This window comes from Salminus brasiliensis, chromosome 7, assembly GCF_030463535.1.
Source record: "Salminus brasiliensis chromosome 7, fSalBra1.hap2, whole genome shotgun sequence".
NCBI classification, from domain to species: Eukaryota; Metazoa; Chordata; class Actinopteri; order Characiformes; family Bryconidae; genus Salminus; species Salminus brasiliensis.
This window is the reverse complement of record NC_132884.1, coordinates 15,311,484-15,336,653: the sequence shown is the minus strand read 5'-3', so window position 1 is coordinate 15,336,653 and position 25,170 is coordinate 15,311,484. Positions and strand designations below refer to the sequence as shown.

Here is a 25,170-nt window from a genome sequence, read left to right as displayed (position 1 = left end):
TCTCTTTCTCTCGCTCTCTCACACACTCAGTCATCCTCATGCATTCCCAGCCCTTCTGTTTCATGAGTCAGATGTCAGATCTCTTGCTCTTTCGCTCGCCCTCTCTCTCCCTCTTTTCCTCTCTCACCCTTGTGTGAATGCTCGCTTGTTGTTTGGCAGAGTGAGTCATATTGTCTGTGTTTGCGGTTGTTTGGTGTCAGGAGAGATTTAGTCAGTATTTTCTTTTCCTCCAAATCTTCCCTGTTGTAACATAACCTCATATCCAGAAAAAATGGAAGCCCTGGGCTCGCTCTTTACAGCACTTGGACGGCTGTAGAGCTGCTTGGTGATAACACCTGTTTGCGAAAGTACTCTATAAATGCATTAGACTGGAATTTAATAGAAGGAAAAGTCGTGATTCCTTTTGAAATGACCATATTCCAGTCTCTCTGTATCCTTTAGGCTGAATAGATGGACTTATTTGTGGCCTCACAGAAACACAGACTGAGAATGAGCTGGAGTAACTGGGGACTTTTTGCAATATGGGTTCTTTAATTGACCTTGTAACACGACCGATTCTATTGATCCATTCATCTTAAAATGTCCTCTTTGTAATATGGCAGTGTCTCTGTGCCTGCACTGCTTGAGTGGTGCACAGGGTATTTCACAAAGCAAGATTTCTCAGTTATCCAGAGGAGCCAGTAGGAGCAGAGCTAAGGGGTACATCCTCATGGCCAGTTACTCACGTTTGGGCTTAGGTTGTCTAGATAACCTGCGAAATCCTGCTTTGGGAAATACCCCCATGGTTTAAACGGTTAGCATCCCTAAACAGTTCATTACATAAGTAGTTTTATGGTTTTGGTGGCATCAGAGCTGATGCATGGTGGCAGTGAAAGATTACAAGAACGAGTTCTTGTAATCTTTCACTGCCACCTAGTGGTAGAGTAGTTTATTGCTAGGATGTGTTCTCTATTTCAGGCATTTAACTGGATGTTGTGGTTAGGAATGTATACTGTTATTAATGGGTGATTATAGATTAGTCTAAGGAATAATGAAAGCTGTGCTAAAGAAATGTCTTTGAAAATTCTTTGGAAAATGTAATTAATAGAAATAAAATTTTCCTGAGGAAAAAGTTAAAACAACCCCACATTTTATGTTTATAATACTCAGACTCAGGTGCAGCACATCAGCCGCCAATCATTAGGACATTACTAGAGAGGATTTTGGAGAAGTTTGGGTTGCTCTTGACTGGTAGAGTGAGAGTTATGACCATTGTGAGATCAAAAGAGCTTTCTGAGACCTTCAGTCTGGGAAGGAATTTAAAAAGATCTCAGAACAATTAGTGAGCAGCGTTCCACTCTCTGCAAAATAATTTACAAGTGCAACAACGGCCAAAGTGGTCAGGTCGGGCCGTCCTATCAAGTTTAGTGCAACAGCAGACCACAAAGTGCGTAAAGAAGTCTCCAACAATCCTAAACCTAAAATGTCATCACAGGATCTACAGGTAGCTCTTGCCACAGCTGAAGACAAAATACAGCATCTACCATGAGAAAGAGACGTTTGATTTTCATGGGAGATTTGGAAGGAGGAAACCCTTGCTGTCATCAGAGAAAGACTAAAGTTTTCCAGAGAAGACCTAGACCAAGACCAGGACATCTGGAACAATGTGCTTTTAGAGAAATGAATTCAAAGCTGAATTATTTGGACACAGTAACAGAGGACATGTTTGGCGTAAACCAGAGCGCAACAGCACATATCAACTATGAAGCATGTGGAGGTGGACATGTCATGGTTTGAGGCTGCTTTTCTGCAGTAGGGCCTGGCCAGGCCCTGTCTCTAACATATAATCCACCAGGAATTCTTTATTGTATCAGAGGGTGCTTAAGTCTAAAAACTAAAGCTGAATGAATTCTTCATGGAGGAGAGGGACAGACTTTCTCCCAGTTGATTCCAGAGACTAGTAGATCATTATAGGAAACGTCCAACTGAAGTTATTTCAACCAAGGGGAGAACAGACCAGCTATTAGGACATATTAGCTATCAGGGTGTCCCAACTTTTTACCTCACAAGATGATTTCTTTTGTATTGATTACATTTTACAAATGATTTTTAAAGACATTTCTTCCATATTTTTTACCTCCATATGTTAATATTGTTAAAATGAATATGAAATGTCTATATGTTTAAATGTATTATGGGGGTCCTTTTCCACATATATGGTAGGTAGCCGTGACACATAATTGTAGTGAAAATAATTATCTATCTATTGTTTTTTAGGAGTATCTAAATAATTGAAATTTAATTGAATTGGTGAAATTTGAGATTTGTGTTATTAGAAACATAAAGTAACTTCTGTGTCTTTCTCTCTCTCTCTGTGTGTGTGTATGTGTGTGTGTGTAGATGATGGTGGTAAGGTGTGTGATGGAGACTCCTCCACAGGTGACCCTGTGTTTCTTTATGAAGGACAAGACTGGGCCATCTCTCCTGAAGAAACCAGCAGCATTTCTCCACTGCTGGCTGAGGAAACCTTCCGCTACATGAGTGAGTCATTGTGTGTGTGTGTGTATTTGCATGCTAAGGGAATGGATGCAATATGGGTTGCCATACACTGCTTTTGAAGTTTTGAAAATCTGCATAAAAACATTTGGGGGGAAAAAAACAGAATTTGACATTTTCTCCTAAAATTGCAGAAAATAAAAATATTTTTTTTTGCATTTGATAAAAGTGGATACATTTATTGATTAAAGGAATGCAATTTTTTTTAGATGTGTAATGATGTGGCAGGAGTTACAGTCAAGCACTTGGCACTGTGTCCTGTCAGAATTTGTTGCTGTCAGTGATCAGAACTTTGCGTATGATCTGACTATAGTGCAAAAGAACAGGTTTCTTCAAAATGAAATCAGTCAAATGAATCTGTGCAGTGTGAAATGAAGGATGTGCATGTAGCTACAGGGGTTATGTACAGTGCCATTTGTTCCAGTCTGGTTGAGTGTGGTGTTCTGTGTTTGAATGCATGCTTTTATCATCTTATCGCAGTACCTAGAAACATGATACATATTACATAAGTAATAAATGAAATGAGGAACATGGTTAAAATAAGAGAAACCCTTCATGAGTTAGAAGGTTAGAAGGTTTAAACTTTTGACTGCTGCTGTATCTAAGTGTGGTAAGGAGTGTGCACACCAGAGTCTGCTATTTATATAAGGATTATTCAGTGTCAAGTGTACAGATTGTGTGTGTGTGTGTGTGTGTGTGTGTGTGTGTGTGTGTGTGTGTGTGTGTGTGTGTGTGGCACTGGTTCCCTTAAGTACAGCTGACAGCAGATCCAGGGCTAAAGTCACGGGACAGAGAGAGACAGCGAGAGAGGGAAAGAGGTGGGAGTGGAGAGGGAGAGAGAAAGAAAGACAGAGAGGCAGAAGGAAAGTAGAGAAGCAGCAGCAGCAGTTATGCCAATGCTTCAAAATGAGGAGCTTTATGATCATTTTGCTGCAGAAGGTGAGAATCTTTCAGACGCATTGAGTTATTGTTTGTGTTTTTGTGTGTGTGGGTCATTTTGTTTGTGTGCACACGCTTGTCCCTGCTGCCTGCAGAGCGTGCAGCTACAAGGTCATCCACAGTGTGTACATTAGCCTGTTTTTAGCCCTTAGCCTAGGGCATTCGCGTGCCAGTATACGTCATTAGTATCGAAGTGCTTCCGTTGCTTATTAGTGTGACTGTTATCGGAGGTTATGAACTGCTGTTAGATTTGTTTTGTTTTGTCTAGACTATGGATTATTACTGGGCTGTTGTCATATTTAACCTCCCGTGTTGATGTCATATTTAGGAACCCATGCTAATTAAAAACTTGGGACATCTGACCCAAAACAAGAGTACGATATGCTAGTGTGTTTTCATATCATGTTTGGTGGCCTTGTGTCCCTCAGCCTCAGTTTGTTTAACAGGGTTCATGACTATTTAGTCTCCTAATACAATACCCAGCATGCATTGTGCAGTTACAGCGACAACTTTTGGAGCAAAGATACTGGTCTCGGCTGATTTAATTTAAGAAAGATCCTTTATTAGTCCCACAGTGGGGAAATTCACAGTGTCACAGCAGCAAAGGGATAGCAAGATACAAAAAATATCTAAATTACCAGTGTGTGTGTGTGTGTATATATACACAATATAAATAATAAAAAGTAAAAACTCCCAAGACAGAGCTGACCTTTTTAAGTTTTAAGTTTGTTCAGTCTCTTCTAGTCTGCTGTCGAGATACTACTGCCCCAGCAGATGGCAGATGCCACCACTGTGTCGAAAAAAGTTTTCAAGAGTGCTCCCTGCACTCCAAATGACCTCAATGTTCTCAGTAGGTAGAGTCTGCTCTGGCCTTTTTTGTAAAGTGCTGCATTGCTAACTGACCAGTCCAGTTTGTTGTTTAGATGAACACCCAGGTGCTTATAAGAGTCTACTCTCTCTATGTCCATACCATGGATGTTCGCTGATGGAGGGGGGTGCTTGCCAAAGTATGCATTCGGTGATATTTCTCTGATCATATTCACACGTTGATGATCCTCATAGTCAGACCACAGCAGAGCCTTGTTCAACTGCTAGATGAAACTACAGAGCTTGCACGCGGCTGCAGCAGCTGTTTAAAGCCACTGTCGTACTCCGCTCTGTGTCCTGGCTCAAACGTGCATTTTTGTAGAATGGGTAAAACTCATGGAGGAAGGAGAGTACATCAGTACTCAGCCCAGTACAGTGAGTATCAGAACACAGCAGAGCTAACAAACACCACTAACCACACAAAACAGCAAACAGTGCAGATCACATTTAACCACCACCAAAAATACAGCAGCAGCAGCAGCAGTCGGAAAGCTAAAGGAATCTGGTCCAAAGTGAAGGAGTACTGCAGGTACTGAATAAGCAGCTCTTTTCTCCACAGTGAAGTCCTGCATGAGAATTCACTGACTCCCTCAGCTGCTGCTGGTTTGTTTGTCTTTTAAATGTGGTTGATTTCAAAAAAAGTTGTGTGTTTCATCTTAAGACATGTTGCAGGACCGTTGCAGAAGCCCTGCATGATGATGCATTAAAAAGTTTACCTGGAAAGGTTGTTATAGGATCCTGTCCTGCCCTCAATTGGACTGTCGGTCGTACTGGAAGATTATCTGCAATCTGTATCGGGGCCCCAAAAACACTGAATTTATTAGCTAATATTGGTTAGAGAGGGACAAGTCATAGAGGTACAACAACAACCATCTCAGAACGAGAGAACCTTGGGTGCTTGTTACCATCCATAGTCGTTATACAGTCAGCAACAAGCAATGATAATTATGCATATCCACATTGAAACATCATTGGCATTGTAATGTTTTTGCTCCCAGTCAAGCATATTTTTATATATTTAAATGAACATAAATGCATAGAAATATGCTTGAGTAGAAAAAAAAAATTATGGTTAAAAATACTAAAAGTTTTTTTTATTATTATTACTAAAATGCATGTAAGTAAATGTAAGTAGTTCTGCTAGTTTTCAGTGGCGAAGAGTTACAGTGGATGGTTTGGCCTGTGGAGTGCTGACATTCTCTGGCATAGTGTGTGTTTAAGGAGGAGAATGTGGGTAGTGGGGGCAAATGGGGTGCCAGTGTGCAATCTGGGTGGATGGACAGTAGAGACGTGGAATGAGGGTGGGTGTCTATCAGTGCCAGTATTTGGGGGCTGGCTAAAGGACTTGAAACTCTTGCTCTATTTACCCAGGGTCAATGGTGACACGGTCTGTAAATAACCAGACAGTGCTGAGAGGCGGGGTGAGAGGAAAAGGGGGGCAGTAAGTCTAGAGCTTTAATTGGAAAACTATAAAAAGCTAATGGGGCACAGTTTATGATGGGAAATAAAGAAGACACGAGGGGCAGAGAGAAGGGAGCACAAACCCATACAAAAGAAAAACACACACTATATGGCTAAACGTATTGGGACACCTGCTTATTGACTGTCCAGAGAAGGTATTCCAATGTACAGTATAAGCTCATTCATGCAGTTATCTAATCAGCCAATTGTGTGGCAGCAGTCCGGTACATAAAACTACGCAGATTGGGCAGCAGCTTCAGAATGGGTGATCTCAGTGACTGTTGGTGCCAGATGGGCTTGTTTGAGTATTTCAACTGCTGATGCACTGGGATTTTCAGCACTGCAGTCTGTGTAGTTTACTCAGAATGGCGTTATAAAGAGAAAACGTCCAGTGAGCTGTGGTTCTGCAGACGGAAACGCCTTATCGATGACTGGGGTCAGTGGAGAGTGGACAGCTGAGCTGGTTCAATCTTCCAGAACGGCACCGTAACTCAGATTATCACTCTGTACTATTGCAGCGAGCAACAAAGCATGGCAGAATGCACACCACGTTGGTGTCTTGGGGTGGCGGAGGACCAGGTCGGGTCTAACACAACAGTGCAGTGGTAAAAACAAAGATTTCCAACATGGGTTTGGCTTAATATAGCCAATAGCTGATCCATGAAAATATAACAGCCTAGATAGTGACAGCCCAACATGAAAAACACTTGCATAGCCAAGATCACTGTATTCAGCGTTCCTGCAGTACACCAAACTAAAGCAAGGTACAGCATGGCAGGCAACATTAAAAGATTAAGAGCAGAGATCTGACCAATCATTTACAGCATAAAAACAGACTGCCGTAGATTTAACCTTAGAAGAGTGGAGATTAACAGCAAATGCAAAAAAACACACTCTACACACCCACATAGCTCAGCTGCTGCAGAGACACACACACACACACACTCAGAACTGTGGAACTGTGTGTGTGCTTTTAGCAACAGTTAAACCATTATGATGTGGTCTCAATTTCTACATATAACATTGATGATCTCCTTACAGTGGTATCTGTCAAGGGGTGGGAGTTAATAGGCAGCAAGTAAACAGTCAGTTTTTGAAGGTCATATGTTGAAGGCAGGAAAAGTGGGCAAGCTTAAGTATCTGAGGCACTGTAACAAGAGCAAAATGGTGATTGCTAGATTACTGGGTCAGAGCATCTCCAAAACATGGCTAGTTTTATATATTTCTTTAGTCTAGACTAGGGCTGGCTTAGGGGCACCAAAGCTAAACGCCGCTGGCTACCCAACTCGTCGACTAGCTGAGTAGCTGGCTAACGAATTAACCAGGGAAAACAAGTTTAACTAAGTCAATTCAATGCTCTGTGTGTGGGTTTGACTTGAGCTTGGAGCGACAGAGAGGGGTCTGCCTACCTGTGATCTGCTTTTCTCACTCTACCCCAATGGCTATTACTAGAGGTCGCCAACCTGGGCCAGCACCAACATCGACGCCGCAATTTCATGCAGTTCAAATCAGTTTCGTTTCGCTGGTGAAGATAAGAAAAATAAAAAAATGGCAAGTTGGAGGGATGATTTTACAAAAAACAGCACAATCAGCGTGCCTCCCGACACACCATCCCTAACTATATGACCTATGTGACGCCTAATATGGAAGTAACATGGAGGAGAACTCATACAGTGAGCCAACTAAGCAGCTTATATAATCGTAATGCATTTGTTATATAACAGTAATCAAGGTACAACATTCAATTAATCGTGATACTGAATTAAGTCCAGCACTAAACGGTGTCTAAGCAGTGCAGACGTCAGGTTAAAAAAATATATATATACAAATTGGCTTTAGCTAAAGATAAATCTGCACCAGCAATTAAGAAAAACATTGAGGTGCCCTAATCATTCTGCATAGAATCTTTCCTACCTTAATTAGTTATGCAGTTGTATGTAATTGTGCTAAAATAGATAGCTAAATGACAGTAATAAATATTGTTAACTATTACAGTCACAATCCGAGGCCCTGTTCTACAGAACTGCTAGCTGATAGCAGTGACGTTCCAGCCAGATGTACCCTTACAGTTGTTTCTTGACTGGAGTTTAAAGGTTAAACCACGTTTCTCTCAGATAACCAGTCACTGATTTACAGTCTGGGTTTTCATGGTGGAGTTCTGAGTCTGCCATGTGGACGGACTGGGAGCGTAGCAGCAGGATGGGCGGGTGTGGGGTCCTGGCTTTAGCTTTAGAGGAGAGGGAAGTAACTGAGTTTGGATATGCTGGGTGAGGAGATGGTTTGATGAGGGGACTGCAGGATTAGGGGCGCTGGTGCTGTGGGTCATATTATGTAAGAGTCGCTGCTTGAGGAAATGTCGGAGTTACACAGGTATGAAACCAGAGGAGAAGAGAAGCCAGTGCAGTTAGGATGCAGAGGGACTGCAGGTTGTGGTGTGTGTTGGAGTGTGTTTACCTGGTCTTATTGAAAGGATGCTTCCATTGCCTGATATTTCAGACCACCACCTTACATCAGGTAAGTGTGTGTGTGTGTGTGTGTGTGTGTGTGTGTGTGTGTGTGTGTGTGAGTGTGTGTGTGTAGATGTGTCCTCGCTGGAGTATAAAAAGGTCTAATGCTGTGTTCACGGTGCTGTTCTATCAGAATTGGGGAAGCGGTCTCTAGAGCTGTATGGCCGCATGTTGACCGGTGTTTATTTGTTGAAATCTGAAACTCCTGAGAGTGGACGGAGGAGGAGAACTGGTTTGGTTTCTGTGTAAGGTGGTACAGTATGTGGAATGTTCAGTGGTTTGGGGTTTGTATTTCAGGCTTTTGGTGAAGATGATTAATCTAGGCGGTTCTGTTAAACGTTCCGTTTACCCTCCAGATCAATTAAGTTGACCTCCTAGACAGAATATCATATGGAAGCCTTGATTCCTTGATTCCTTAAAGGCCATCCAGAAGTGTGTTGGTGTGAGAAGTGACATTTGACTGTGTGTTTGGCCAGCCTGCGTTACAAAATGCTGTATGTGTGCCAGATGCACTCTAATGTGATGGATTTTTCCCTTTGTCCAGGTATGCTCTCTTGGTGAGGGACAGTAACTGCAGGTGCTGACACTGCTCTCCATTTACCTCTCCACTCATCCCTCTATACAGGGGCGTGCCTAGCCCTGGCTGCTGAGCTATAGCTCTGGGTCTTCAGGGTCCTCCAGTTCACAGTAGACGTTTTAGCAGACAGTAATGGGCTTATTTTAGCGTATGCTCCACCCACAGTTGCGCTGTTTTGTGGCAGCTATTCTAAGATTCTAAGACTCCTGGCTTCTCCTGACCTGTCCAACAGTGTGACCTTTCACCTACTTTCAAAACAATTTGTATTTGGACACTTTGCCAGAATTTCGTAAAGTTTATGTAACGGTGGCTAAGAGGATGTATTTGTGGACGGGGCTTACATAGTGCAGTTACGATAATGTTTGATCTTCAACTCCAAGTCCCAGGTGCTTGCATAGGCACGCCCCATCTCTCTCTGATTATCTCTAGCTATCTCTCTCTATTCTTTTGTCCTGTTGAAGGGGGTGACTTACATCTGGCTAAGCTGATATACTCATAGTTTCCCAGAATCATCTCTTTGTCTATCTCTCTCTCTCTCTCTATCTCTCTTTCCCTCTCTAGCTTTTCTTGCTCTGGAGCCCTCTTCCCTCTCCCACCAGGGCTCCCAAAGCCTCTCCAAAGGTATCCACCTGCTGTGTCGACTAGCTTTTATTATTTTCTTCCCCCTTCTCTCTCTCTCCACTCTTTCAGTCTGTCGTTTTCTTGACTGCGTGTGGTTTTTACTTTTGGTTCTTCAGCTTGTAGTGGACCTTCTCTTCTTTTAGCGGTTGCATAGAGCACTCCCTGCAGTTGTGGCTAGCACTAGTATTGGTTACTAGATGGAAACATCTAGTAGGAAAGATCACGCTTTCTGCATGCAGGTATTTGTGGGTAGAAAAAACAGTACACACCTGTCTGTGTATGCGGGTGCAGTAGACGGTAGCCGTTGTGAATATGTGCATGTTTTTTTTTTTTATATATATATATATATATATATATATATATATATATATATATATATATATATATATATATATATATATATATATATATATATATGCACGTGTGTGTGTGTGTGTGTGTGTGTGTAGTCTTGTTTGTTTGTGTGTGTTTAGGTTTCTGCATGTTGTTTTATTATAATTACTTTTTTATTCTTATCTCAGAGATGGGTAAAATAATCAAAATCTGATTGGAAATACCGGTCATAATGCTGGATGTTGGATTATTTGCCCACCTCTGTGTGTGTGAAAGGGGGTGGCGGGGGTTGTCCCAGGGCTGTTTCTGACTCCCTCTCTTTTCTTCTGTAGTCCTCAGCGCTGACCGGGTGGAGCAGATGACCAAGGCCTACAATGATATCGAAGTTGTCACACACCTGCTTGCTGAGGTATGGAGTTTTTGGTCAAACAGCTGTGAAGTTGCTCTTCAGTTGACCTGTTAAAGATCCACCCACAGACACCCACAGCTTGTTCACAGTTGCTGCTGCCTGGTTGGATAAGATTTCTAAATCACAGCCAAAACTCCCATCCAACCTAATGAGACACTTAAGAGCACTGAATAGTTTTTGTCAAAAATACACTCCAGGTTCAGAAGTATCTGGACAGTGTTTCTGACTGAGAACTATAGTTACTCTATGGTGCATCCATCTCTCTGTGACTGTGGTGCTGGAGGAAGCATCCATGTATCCATGTTGCTTCCTAGGTAACATAGGTAATCTCTCAATCAGATGATTGACAGTTGTGGATTCTGATTGGTCACCTGATTGTTGTTAATTGTTCTGATTGGTCAGCGGGATCGGGATCTGGAGCTTGCTGCTCGGATTGGTCAGTCCCTGCTGCAGAGGAACCATGTGTTGCAAGAGCGCACTGAAAACCTGGAGGAACAGCTTGCACAGGCTCTAGATCAGGTAACGCACGTACAGTATACATATACACACACACATACACTGTTGCTTATTTATTTTTTTACAATCCGTTGTCCAGTGGACCAATAGAAATGCCTCAAAATGACCTTGAAAAGACAAGAAGGTCTCTTTGGTGTTTTGGAGATGCTTGTACACAAATACACAAATAAATCTTTGGTGGAACTTGGATTCTTTATTCTAAATTTAAAATACTGACGAGTTCACCTTTTTAACGAATGCATTAACTACTTTATAATTAACTTTATAAAACTAAATGCAACAAATTATCACAGATAAAAATTAACCCAGTTGATCTTTATTTATTAAATCATTGCGCTTGGCCTTGGCACAGTGTTGTCTGGGCTCAGGAACTTAATTCTGAAATTCTAAAACCAAAAAGTAGCTAGCAGGTTCTTCTTAACTCTCCGCCCCCCGGGGGATGTAAATCTGAAATATACTGATATTTAGTAAAAAAAAACATGTAATCTGTGGATTTTGGGCACTTCTGGGACTCAAAACAGTGTTTGGCTGTGCCTGCCATGAGATCCCCTGCTTGCCCCTCATCCCTGCACTATTTTTGAGTAAACAGAGCAGGCTGCTGAAGACTATGTGTGTGGATTTTAGCTATTTTTTTGCAGCTGGATTACTGTAGCATACAGTACTCTGATGGCATGAATCATTCAATCATGCATCCAATCAATTAAGCATGCATTCATGCACATGTCTCATGTAGTGAGTATGACTAGCAATACAGCTAACAAAAGTGCTCAAACAAAGACACAAATATATGTATGTAGCTCCCCTTGTTTAACTATATGACTGTAATACATGCAGAACTGGTGAGATTTAATACAAAACCTTCATATGTTATGAAGAAGAACAGGTGACACAATCTGCATGTATTCTAAGAATATTGTTAAATACAACTACAATTAAGAAATGTAATGTAAAAAAAAAGTAAGAAAAAGTAAAATACAAAATGTCAAAAACACAGAATAATGTGTTAGTTAATGGGTATAGAGAATATAGAGTATATGGGGGGTATAAATGGGTATAAAGAATAATGGGTAGTTTCACCAACAGAGCTACAGTGTTTCTGCTGATACTTGAGTTTAAGTGAAACAAAGAACTGATAATTAAAAGCATTATACCTATACCTTTTATGTAATCTTTATTTTTATGTCTTGAAATCCGTTTCAGACATAAAATGTTGTCATATGGCATGAGTCAGAAGGAGCAGTTTTCATCATAAGGCTACAAAACCACACGCTCACACATACTATTTATGTCGGACAGGTGCATCAGCTGCAGCATGAGGTGTGTAAGAAGGATGAGTTGTTGCGAATTGTGGCAAGTGCGAGTGAGGAGAGCGAGACGGACTCCAGCTGCTCTACCCCACTACGCCCCCCACAGCCTCCTGGGGGCTCTTTCACACTCAGCCAGCTGGAGGCGCTGCAGTGCAAACTGCAGGAGCTGGAGGAGGAAAACCAATCACTGCGGTTGGAGGTGAGAAGAATTGTTCTAATGCAGTGGAAGTACATAGATTTAAGTATTGATTTTTTTTTTCCCCCCAAAAAACTGTTGATTTAGGTTTTTGGTTTTTGATAAACTCTGTGTCAGTCTAAATCCAGTGTTTGCATCAAAGGCTTGAACTTGAACATGTATAGCTGTCCTCAAAGGGGCACTCATAGTATTTGTATTTATAGCAGTAGTGTAAAAGTGAATTACACTCCCCATCCAATAGGGGGAGCACCCCCCCCCCCTAAAAAAACAATGTTGCCTGAAATCCAATGTCATTTTTTTACATTGGAACATTTAAAATTGTTTAGATTAAAAATGCTCAGTAAAAAGCTTTCAATAATCCAGTAATTATTATCAAAAGAAATGAAAGAATATCAACAAGATATTTAATTATGTTTTTCAGACTGCATGGGCATCTGATGGGGATAATTGGGATGTAATGGCAATGAATGTTGATGATGAATAAATTGTACTCCTGTGATGCTCTGCAGGCAACTCATCTGAAGAAGGAGACCATCACTTACGAGGAGAAAGAACAGCAGCTGGTCAGCGACTGCGTTAAAGAACTACGTAAGATACTCCCATTTTACGATTGTAATTCACATGCATGTAAGAAGTAACCCATTCAGACAATTCATTACAATTCAGCTATATGTTATTGCCTCATGTTCATCAAGTGTCTTGTCTTACTGTGCTATAATACAGGAGAGTCAAACAGTCAAATGATCACTCTGACTGAGGAACTTTCTCAGAAGAATGAGGATCTGCTGAGGCATCAGGAGGAAATCGCTCAACTACTGTCACAGATAGTGGAACTCCAGCACCGAGTCAAAGAGGTGAGAGGGAGAGAGTAGAGTGGAATGAAGCAGGGCTTGCACCTAAGATTGTTTCTATAACCCATTAACAATGAGCAATTTGGTATATGCTGTTTAATTAACTAAAAGCCTCCGTATGGTTTTGTATGTGACCTACACTAGTGTTACAAAATGTTACAGTTATTAGTAAAAATCATTTTGGATCATCAAAATACTGTTACAAATGAGCTAATAGGGAAGCATTTACCTAAACAGACAACTTGTGTTTGTGGTTCATTCATTAGCAGTGGATAGCTTCTGTTTCTATCATTAATAAGATGTCCAGTGTTCCAGCAAGAACACTTAGGAGAGTATGTTGTCCACACACACAAATTCAGATAGCAAGCTGAATTGGTAGTCTGATACTCTGAAAGTGCTTTACATTGGAGAATCGTGTTTATCTTTTCATAGTTGACAATGAAAGTTCAGAACATGGAAGTGAAGTACCTTAAACTGAGGAATTGGCTAGGTGACCTCAAATCAGTATCACACTTAATTGAACATATTATGAATAATGAACAATTCTATAAGTTCCTCTAGTTGCTCAGTTGGCTCAGTGGCTTAGTGTTGCTTTTGTGTTGCAGAATGGGTGTAGACAGGGTGTAGTCACGTGACTACACATGCGGTAGTAGTGGAGAGCACTAACTGAATACTAACTGAATATACAGAACTTTTATCACAATTTTATAACAATGTTCACTGTTCAATGTTGTTTAAATGTGAATTCCATATGAACAATAGAAAGCTGTAAAACAGGCCAATTCCAAACCCACAGAGCTCTTCCGAGACTGTTTAACACTCTAATATCCAAGCTAGGGTAGAAGCTAACCTCAACCATCTCTTCAGCTAGCTAACTGCACTGACCGCATATCAGCACTGTCCAGTAAAACACAAGAATAAATAGTGTTCTTGTTACAAGCTATACTATGCTTTGTGTCTTCTGTGTGTGCCGCAGCTGAAGTGTCTTGCTGTAAACCAGCCAGTCGGAACAGAGCTCCTTGATTTTCTTTTTATTATGGGCTTGTAAAAAAAATGTTTTTTATTAAATTGTTAAATTTATTCTAAGGCTGAATTATAGGGTTGTCCCTGAGCTTGTGAAACAGTATCTGAACAAAGTCACATATGTAGACAGACATTTAAATAAAAGTTATTAAATAAGATGGGGTCACGCTGAGTGGCTATGACTGCAGTAGTTTACCTAATGGCTCATTCTAGATCTGCTCTATATATATATGTATGTGTGTGTGTGTATATGTATGTGTGTGTGTGTATATGTATGTGTGTGTGTGTATATGTATGTGTGTGTGTGTATATGTATGTGTGTGTGTGTGTGTGTGTGTGTGTTTTCATAACCAACCCTTCTGACTTATTTGTTGTAGGCCTAGTGGCCAAACTGAATGCTATCAAATTTCAGTGCCACAAAACAGGGTCCCTGTATGTGGAATGTTACTGTTTTTGGTGGTGGTGTGTGTTTATTTATATGTTGTTTATTTGTTTGTTTATATATTTATTTTTTAGTTGGCCCTGGAGAAAGAGGAGCTGAGAATTCATCTACAAGCCTCAAAGGATGCCCAACGGCAACTGACTGCTGAGGTACAAACACACATTATATGCAAGCCTATTTGCATACATAGACATACATTCCCTCTGCGATGCTGATTTAATGATGCCCTTCATTCCATCAGCGGACATTGTGTTTAATATACATTCCACCCCACTCTGTAGGAGTCCTTTACATCATTCACGTGCATTACATCATTCAGAATAGTCCACCAACCAACATATATCCAACCGTCAGCTGTGTTGTGGTTAGGATCTGACCACAGATCAAGGGCTAGTTTCTTTGAGCTAAATTCATGTTGGGTCAGGTGATATGGGACTCATTCCATATAACTAGTGTTATAAAACTATAAACTCTGGGTTACTAGGGAGCGGGTTTTATGACGACTGGACGCATATATGGGAGTTATGAAATGACAGGCAAGACGTGTATAGTTCTATATGTACAATAATGCATAACCACTGTCTCTGTGGAAGAGATAAGGCAGTGCTTATCAGCGTCAACACTGATAACCTCACATTCTCTGAAGGCATCCGTACAATGACCCTGATTACTATGGGTGTCAAAATACACTGCATACACTGCATCATGAGTCAGCAGTCTCAAGGCGAGGATTCCACTGCATTGAATTTAGGATATTGATTGATTGGACTATATTTAAAAGGATGTTTTTTTGTTTGTTTGTTTGCTTTGTTTTTCTTTGTTTTGAATGAATGTGCTGACACTATCCTCCAGCTACTCACTGTATTTTTATAAATAACTCCAGATAGTCACACTTATTTGAATTGTGTTGAATTTGGCATTTAACAAAGAATACTTTTGCACAAAACATCAATTGATTCTGAAGAGTGTGTGTCTGTGTGTTTGTGTTTTAGTTGAAGGAGCTCTCTGATAGAAATGTGGAGTGTGTGGGGATGCTGCATGAGTCTCAGGAGGAAATCAAAGAGCTGCGCAGTAAACACACTCCAGCAGCTGGCCTGCGCAGGCACCTTTCTTATGGACCCTATCCAATGGTAAGGTACACTTCTTTCGCTGGCAGCTAAAGTCATATTAGCCTGACAGGCAGTCTTGGATCTTTTTTTATTGTGTAGAATATTTTTCTATTGATGAATTCATAATGACTGGACTAATAGAAATGCTCCAAAATGACTTGCAATAAAATATTTTTACATTCCATTAAGAAGGGTTTTTTTCCCTCTCCTGCTAAGTTTTTGAAGATGTGAGAAAACTTCTGATGTGTGGAATACAATATGGATCCGACCAGCACTCTCTGCATTTAAGCACTTTAGCTCTGGTTGGCAGCAACTACAACCAAGCGTTTTTTTGTTAAGAATGAGGCTTTTATGCTATGTTGCACATTTCAAAGCTGAGACACAGCAGCTGCCCGTCTTAAATATATTTTACTGACACAGGGATCCCCAGACTCAGTGAGACCAAACCCCAAGTCATGGAATTACTGAACAAAATGATAAACCTGACCTCAAGTTGCTCACTGTGTCTATACATTTTTCCACCATGGCTCCAGAGGAAGGGTTGCCTCCATATGTTTTATTGCTAGATATTGGAAGTAGATTCTTTTATTGATCATTACAAATCCTTTGCTTTAAGTACCATGCAGTGCCACAGTGGGGGGAACAAAAGGAAAACCTTGTATAGGAAAAAGATGCATCTAGATCATTTTCATAATCACATCACAGCACTCTGAATCGTAATTGTGTCAAATCATAAGGTGCCTAGAAATCCCCACCCCTAGTGTGTATGCAAAGCAATTTGTAAACTGTAATAAAGTTCACATATTTTATATATTTTTTTATATTTTTAGTTATAATTAATTTAATTTATTTTTTATTTTATTTTTGCATCATCTTTATACCCTGAACAATACTGGTTGTACCACTGTGTACAAGAGCTTTCACACAGGGACTAGACAAGCTGTGTGTGCACATTTGCACATCTGTGTCAACAGTGGGTGAAACATATAGTAGCTGAATGCCTTCATTAGAAGGGGTGTCCACAAAGATTTGGACATGTGGTGTATTATCTAGTATTGTACATCTTTTACTGTTGTGAATCAATTAACCTCTCTCACCCTCTGTCTCTGTCTGTAGGATTCTCTGGCAGCAGAGATTGAGGGCTCTATGAGAAGAGAGCTGAGTGTAGAAGAAGAGATGGCATTTGAGGACCAGAGGTGACCCTCTCTGCTTTGAACTAGTTGTTGCACATCTAGTCCCCTGATGAATCTGTTTCTGACCCTTGGCCTTTGACCATTTGTGCAGGTCAGCCCATAAGCGCGTGTTCCGCACTGTGCGGAGTGTGAATGAGGCAGTGGTGCGAGCGGCTGCGGCCGCGCCTCCTATTCCTGGCTCTGGAAATAGCAGCGTTGTGATGACTGCGCAGCCCTTCCACTCACACACACAGACACCACAGGAGGACAGCACGCAGCAAGACTCAGCCAAGTGTGTGTGTGTGTGTGTGTGTGTGTGTGTGTGTGTGTGTGTGTGATAAAGCGGAAAAGCTGTTTTCAATGTGTGCTTCTGCATCTCACCCAAATGTGTCTGTTTCAGGTGCGATTCCCCCCTGGGTCAGCCAGGCTGTCCTGGTGGAAGTGACCTCGTCTCCGCGCTGCACCGCCTCTCTCTGCGCAGACAGAACTTCCTGTGTGAGCGGCAGTACTTCCAGGCCGAGCGGGACAGGAAGCTGCAGGAGCTGGCGGGGGCGGATCCTGAGGGGGGTTGGAGTGGCTGCAGTTCACCAATGGGAAGTGTTCTGTCCTCCTTCACCAACCTATCAGAGTTCTCCGTCTCCTCCAGTTGCTTTAAAACCTTCCTGCCTGAAAAACTACAGATAGTCAAGCCAATGGAAGGTGAGGACTCTTTCCTATGTAGATAGGTTTCATATGTAGATATGATGCACTATATGCCCAATGTTTGTTAACTGCCCTTCCATTTAATGCATTTAGCTACTATGTTGCACAAACTGCTGTCACAGATGTCTAGCTGCGCACACACATCTTGTCTAGTGTCTGTAGAGAAGTATTGCCAAAAGAATAAGACTCTCTGTAGCAGATAAACATGAATCCATTGGGCCTATGCCTAATGCCCAGTGTAGGATAGTGGGGTGTTCTCTGGAATGATGGAGCTGCAGCCTATACTTTTGTGATAAGTTGGGGAGTTGGGGACACACTGACACTCTTCAGATACTCTCAGCGATGCTCCAAAATTGATCAGAAAGCCTTAATTGGACAATAGACCCAGTTACTCCAACAAAAGCAGAGTGAACTCTCTTTAGCAACTGAACAGGTGTCCCAATAGAAATGTTGCTTAGCTACTGCATTTGAATGTATTTGTTATACTCTACAAAAAAAACATTTCCGCATCATTCTGAGATGTAGTTCCAATCTGTACCTTTCATAAATGCTTATATACCAGGAATGGAAAATCAGATATTGGCTTTAGCCCTTACCTGATGTGAGGTAGTGGTCTGCAGTATCACTCAGTGGGAGCAGTCTTACTATAAGACACGTTTGCCTACAAACGCACGCCTAAACCTGCAGTCCCCCTGCCCCCTTAATAAACCCTCCAAAATCCTCAAGTCATCTCCTTACTCAGCATATCCAAACTATAAATATATAAGTCTTGATAAATGTATAAAGTTATTCATTGATATGCAGTAGTGAGGGCAGCAGACACATCTACATGAGAGTCAATACAACACAATTTTCCCTTTTCTTGTGAAGGCTCTTTGACCCTGCATCACTGGCAGCAGCTGGCAAAGCCCCACCTCGCCACCATCCTGGACCCCCATCCAGGTGTGGTCACCAAAGGCTTCCGTCCGCTGCCACAGGATGCCATGTACCGGCTCACAGACCTGGAGGAGGATGAGGAACACGAGAGGGCACCATGGGAGGACAGGAAAGTGGGAGAAGGTGCAAGGAAGGAGAGGAGAAGAAGAGAGGAGCCCAAACAGGAGAAGATGGTAGTGGAGGAGGAGGAAGAAGAAGAAGAAGAAGAACAGGAGGAGGAGGAAGAAGAAGAAGGGGGCATTACTTTCAATGTCCAGTCATCCTCCACTCCAGAAGAAAAGAAAGATCGGGGAAATACTTTCACACCCATCAAAATTCCTTCCCTTTCCCCTTCTTTAAGAGGCTCTCCTGTTGCAGTGGCCAACTCTGCAATCTCCTCAGTCTCCACAGTCTCCACGGCCTCCTTACCTACAACAGCTGGCCTTGTGATGTCCTCTGGCCCCTCGGTAACGTTTGCACCTTCAGGGTCAGCAGCAGGATCAGCTCTCCCGGACCTGAATATTAATACCACAGCACCCTCTACAGGTGAGCAGTTATTACTGCATCAATAGCGTTTACTAGGGCCCACTTCACATTTTTATGTTTCCCCTGCTTTGAGGCCTAGAGTACTGACCACACTCTGTGTTTTGGCAATCAATTAATCAAGTGCACATTGTTACACAATTGCCTTGTATGTGTTGAGTTGTGAGGTAATAGACTTGCTTATGTGGTCATATAGCTAAAAACAGTAGTAACAGTAACATGGTTCTCACATGTCCTGGATGTTTCTGGAAAATGAGAAAATTGCTAAAATGGCCTTAAAATATGAGCTATTGAACCACATGGATGAAATTTTTAGCTGCTGATGACCTGTAGATTAAAGTGTGAAATGCTGCGCTGTCATGTGGACAGATGCATCTTTCTACATCTGTTTGAAGTTATAAATGGGTATAAATGTAAGTCACTACTTATACAAATGCTGGTCTTTGATCAGCACTACACACATGCCGCACACATATTGGCAAGCTTTCGCTGTTAATAGTCGCATCTTTTTCAACAAAGGTGTACTGGTGTACAGGTACAGGAGTCTATCTGCAACCCATTTGCTCCAAATTTTGTGATAGATGAACAAGCCAACATTGTACATCACTAATGAATAAGATTCTAAGGAATTTGCGTATAGTAACACAATATAGGTGTTATATTGTACATCCAGTGACCATGTACAACCACTTTATACCAAGGCACTTTGAATATGTTGATTTTACGTATATTGCCATGTATGAAAGCCCTAGAAAATGTTTTCCTAAAAAGTTTGAAACCCAGAGTAATCTTGAAGCTTCAATATTCTCTTGACAAGTGTTTGATTTACTTATTTTGTTGTTCTAAAGCAGTGAATCCTGGAAAGTGTCAGAGTTCCACCTTCTCCACCTACACCTTCACCACCTGCAGGATCCTGCACCCCAGTGATGTCACGCAGGTGACACCCAGGTACAAGCCTGTGATGGGATGATCCGCATTGCCTGATTTGACTGTTTACAATGTTGTTGATGTTTTCATTAGAATTTTATACCAGTAATTCTCTTTCTCCCTCTCTGTGCCCCTCTCTCTAGCTCTGTGTGTAGTCCCTCTGTGCGTGAATATACCCCAAGTTCCCTCCGGACTGGTCCCAGTACGCCTGTCACTCCATGCAGGCTCAGTCTTGTAGACTCTTTCCCTCCTCGTCGTCCTGCAGCGCCCCCTGGTGGTCTGGCTAAACTCCTTCTGGAGAAAGGCATCTCTGCTCAGGGGGCTCCAGCTCCATCTAAACTGCCCAAGCCCCTCCCCCTGCGCCTCCTGCCAAATACCCCCCCTAACTCTCCCTCCCAGTCCCCCTGCCCGTCACCAGTGCAGTTTGATTCCCGAACAGCCGCTTCTGACAACTTTTTAGCATCGCGACCTGCTGAGCTCTTCCTGCAGGATGTCTATGGTGTGAAACTCGGCCGCGCCCCCAGACCTGACCTTCCTAGCCCAGACCCTGCCCCTACTGACCAACCGTCCTGTCAGGATCGCCTTGGTGGCAATCTCGTCGACCGTCTGCGGAGGCTGGGATTGGACAAAAAAGTGCTACGCGGGGCAGAGTCGGACGGTGCTCATCGCCAGGAAAATGCCACCTTCCTAGCAACAGGTGGAGGAAGCCTCTTGGATGGGTTAAGGCGGAACCAAAGTCTCCCTGCTATGATTGGTCGAAGAAGCGCATCAGCTTCCAGCCCCTCTCATCCTGTTCCACCCCCACATCCCACCTCTCTTAACCTGCCTACCCCACCTTGGGGTAACTTGAAGCCTAACCGCAGACACGCTTCGCTCTCTCAGGCCCCTCCCTTTCTGCACAGACGCTGAAGTGGGCGGGGCCTAGAGGAGAGACGAAAACAGCAGTTGACGTAACATTTGCTTTGCCCACAAATGTGAACCTTCAAAGCTACTGTAGTATTGTGGAAAAAGCTAATGAGGGTTTTAAGTGCACATCGTAGCGTTTCAGAATACTCAATTTATTCACAGTAAAATGGCGAAATGTTTGTTTGGAGTCACTGAATAATTGAGTTTTCTTTTTTTTTGTTGTTTTTTTTTTTTTTATTCTATGCTACTCAGCTGGATTATGTTGTTGTAGCTAATAGAAACCTAGACAGGTTGGAAACAACAACACTGTAGAATTTAGTAGAAATTAATAATGCACTCAAAATTTGGCTGCATAAATTCTCATTACAAGAGAACATATTTGTGGGCAAAACACTGATAGGTCAATATGTTGGAGTCGTGTTTGGATGTGTGGCCTGCACAAGTTGAATAACCTGTGACCTTTCCTAATTCAGACCCTTTCTTGCCTCCTTATGAACTAATAGTAGACTCTAAAGCATACAGAAGATAATATGTCCCTCTTCTGTTATGGCTCATTTTTTTAAAAGCACAGTTATGTAAGCGAGCGTCACGCTTAATATGTACAAGTGGCGGACATTAAAGGCCTTGAGTTTTGATATAAAAGGGAGAGGAGACTTCTTAAACTTTTTTTTTTTCCCCAGAAGCAACCCCTTTCCTCCAATTCCTTTCACATTTATCCACATATAACCTTAGCCTTAGCCTGACTTGCATTCTATTTCTCATAATCCGTTTCTTTTCCCTTGAGGTTCTGCAGGCTCTGAACAGCAGGGGGAGAAAGATGAGAGGCAGCTGAGCAAGGATGGTGCACGTAGGGTTAAGTGAGCAAGGGAGTAAGGAAAGTTGGGTGGTCACAGGGTTAAGTCAGTGAGGGGTTATGTAAAGTAGGTTTTGAGAATATGGATGGTTTTGGGCAAGTTGGCCATGGTCCCCTAATAATGCAGATAGATGCTTCTGTAGCTTTGAAAAGAAAGGGAATTATTCAGCTGTTGCATGTAGACTAATGGTTCCCTCATATTTCATAATCTGATTACTAGCTAATGAGCAATATTAGATCTATTATACATATTTGAGATTATTTAACGTTGCATGTTATTAAAATCAAACTGTTGTATGCAAATGTTTGGACACTCCTGGTCAAATTACATGATTTTGTTGGCTTTTTATGTAAAGGAAAGTACACACCCACAACTTGGCACACAATCAGTTAATCTTTAATCTTATAATTGGATCTTTTGCTTAATTTCATATAGCAGGGGAAGGTTTAGGGCACATTTTGTGCTATACAATATGTAAGTATGACAAATAATTAGTGCTTGTAAAACTGCCAGCTCACATTAGAACTGATGCAGGTAAAAATAAACAAAACAAATCTAATTTTGAAGAAATTAGTTTTGTGATGTCTTGTGAGCTAGTCTGAAGAACGGAACTTGGTTCCGGATTTCTTCTGGACGCCCCCAGCCAGCACGTGGATCTGTTGAATTTCATCACCAGCTCTTTTGATTTAACATTATTAAGCACTGATTTACCAAACCAGGTTTTGGATGGTCACTATAAATAATGCTAGACTTCCAAAAGGAGAGATTTGGAGATGTTTTAATGAACAAAGTGATTTACAATCACTGCTTTTTGTAATAATGCCAAATGAATTATTTGTAATTATTCTAATGAGTGTTTCACTGAGCAAGTAAACACTTGCTTCCTTGATGAGAAGCTTTTTAAGTCCAATTTCCACAGGTTTTAATTCAAATTTCCACTCACATTTGCACAGTACTTTTATAATGATGCAGTGGACACGTGTCGTTCACAGGGTGTCCACACATTTGCCTACAGCAGTATAGTAAGTTGTGCATTAAAGTCAACACGGAGCTATTGTCAACTGACTGAACAACTACTGAATGTGCTTATGAAAAGGGAGAGATTTGAGATGGAACATGAAGGTGAGCTATTGAAAGTTCGAAAAGAAGGTTGAGAAAGAACAGTGACTAAAAATAAGGGAATGGATGGTTGAGCCTGCAGTGCCTCAGTAAAGGGATTAGTCCTCGTTTCCTCGTGACTTAGACTCGAGCCGCCTGTGCTTTACTGTAAAATAGCCAGTCATGCTTTACCTTTAAACACTACTGAACCAGACCAGTGTACATTCATGCTTTTTTCCATGCCACCAGGCATTGGCGCTGCTTTACAGGTGTCAAGTAAACACTGCCATATCTGCCAGGTTGCTGTTGACCGTGTTCTTGTGACTGACCAGAGATAATTAACGACTACAACTCCAAGCATGCATTTCTGCCTCCTGCTGTTGTGCCCTAGGCGTAGTACGGACTGCGTTAGACTGACTGGTTTTGGCGTTGCTCAGGATTCTCTCTTGTGTTTGGGAGAATGTTTTGTTTTTTATTTTTGTGCCATGTGTTGTGTGGCATTCAGGGCTGTTTGGAAGGGACTGTGTGTTTTTCATTTGGAAGTATATATTCTGTCCAGGTCAGTGCTGTGCAGCTAAAAGGATCAGAAAACGCACTCATAACGCAGATAAGTGCTTCTGTAGTATTAAACCTAAAGGGAATGGTTACTTCCCCTTCATTACCCTCACATTTCTGACCCTGCTAAGCATTAGACATGAAATAATATTACATATATCATCCAGGCTGTGTATCTTAGCTTATGTAGAAGATGAATAAACTAACATGCATCTTATCCAGGTGTTGCGTCCAGCAGAAAACTGCAGAACCTGCTATTAGCATTGAGTGTCCGGTTACATTTTCCAGTGAACTATATTCTGTGTGGACTCCTCAAACCATGACCATCCCTTATTCCCTAATTATGCACTTTTTGTTTTTCACTTTAACCCACTAAAGTCATGTTATTTGAGGAAGCTTACCTAGTATGTACCGCTATGAGAGTAGCATAAGATAATAGGTCTAACATAAGTTATATGAGGTAATATTATTTAGCACTATTTCATTTAGCAGAGGTTTTAAATATATGTATCGCTCATTAGTTCATGTTTTGTGGCTCATTGATGGAGTTTGAGAAGGGATTTGCTTTTAAAAGCTTATGGAAAAACCAAAATGCTCCGGCCAGCTTTTTCTGCTGGTTGGATTGTATTACTTTTTTCTTTTTTTGTAAACTGGGCGCATTTGTTGCTTGTTGATGTAAGGGGACCTGCTTTTGTGTTGTTTTAATAGCCATAATAAAGGAGCAGCATTGGATTAAAACAGGAAGGAGAATTGTATTATACTGTCAATAGAAAGGCTGGTATGTTGGAATGTAGATGGAAAAAAAAAACCCAAAAATCTACCTGACATTTATATAAACTAATCCTCTGCAGATGTAATTTTCTCAATTGGATCTAGTCGTTAGTAGAGGTTAAAAATCAATTAAATAGTGGAAAGAAGCAAACACTGATTTATGTGACTTCATCACCAAAGCTTATGACTTGATTTAAAGCCTTGAGCTGCTGCTCTCCACATACCAGCCTTTCATCTGTCTCTCAGGGTCAGGACTGGCACGTAGAGATGATGATGATGATGATGATTATGATGATGTAAGCTGTCAACATCTTTAGTGTTGCCAAGTGTTTGGTTAGCATAGACATGACCATTGTGTCTGTTAGCTGATTCCCTGTTCAGGCCCAAGTCAGCATCTTTATGTTGCTTTTTTTTTAAATAAAATAATCAAAACCCTAAATCTTGGCTTTTGAGGGTTTTTTTTCCCCCAGTACATTATTCTCAATAATAAAAATAGTGAGCAGGATTGTCTCCTGTACAAATGACCAATTTAATATTACAGCAATAATGGGGAATCCATCTGACCTGGAAAACCTGGAGAGGTTAATGAATTTGGAGAATCCATGAAGTTTTTTGGCATTTTGCTACTTACTTTCGCTAAGTTGAACCCATTGCTGTCAACACATAAAACTGAAAGTTGTGTTTATATAATGTCCATAAAATATTATTTTTCACAACGTATATGTGTATATTGTATCATGGTATCTGGATATGATTTTTGATATATGATATCGCCCAGCCCTAATAGAAATCAGATACACCTGAACATAGTGGCACCCTGCCTAATACCAGGTATAAGCTGTGGAGCAGTGGAACGGTGTTATCTGGAATGATGGGGCTCTATTCAGTAATTTTAACATGAACTGGGGAGTTGGGGATGAGCTGGGGTGGTCATCATCCAACATCCTGACCTCACTAATGCTCTGGGCACTGGATGCAATCAAATCCTCATAGCAATGCTCCAAAATCTAGTGGAACGCCTTCCCTAGACAGTA

At 41.5% G+C, this 25,170-nt stretch overlaps 1 protein-coding gene across 7 annotated transcripts in view; it reads left to right on the top strand.

Annotated features, from left to right (window-relative positions):
• The window catches only part of trak2 (trafficking protein, kinesin binding 2), a 29,886-nt gene extending 5,311 nt beyond the window's left edge, over positions 1-24,575 (top strand). For 3 of the 7 annotated variants that reach the window (XM_072684002.1, XM_072684000.1, XM_072684001.1), the window contains exons 3-17: positions 2,380-2,520; positions 9,448-9,507; positions 10,173-10,249; positions 10,652-10,768; positions 12,062-12,271; positions 12,778-12,856; positions 12,992-13,122; positions 14,659-14,733; positions 15,577-15,714; positions 16,810-16,889; positions 16,978-17,157; positions 17,266-17,564; positions 18,438-19,028; positions 19,874-19,973; positions 20,096-24,575. In XM_072684002.1, coding sequence (XP_072540103.1) covers positions 2,380-2,520; positions 9,448-9,507; positions 10,173-10,249; positions 10,652-10,768; positions 12,062-12,271; positions 12,778-12,856; positions 12,992-13,122; positions 14,659-14,733; positions 15,577-15,714; positions 16,810-16,889; positions 16,978-17,157; positions 17,266-17,564; positions 18,438-19,028; positions 19,874-19,973; positions 20,096-20,861 — 3,044 coding nt within the window. In that variant the 3' untranslated portion in view covers positions 20,862-24,575. The other 4 variants (XM_072684003.1, XM_072684005.1, XM_072684004.1 and 1 more) reach the window with 4 other exon arrangements.
• Positions 24,576-25,170: the final 595 nt, after the last annotated feature.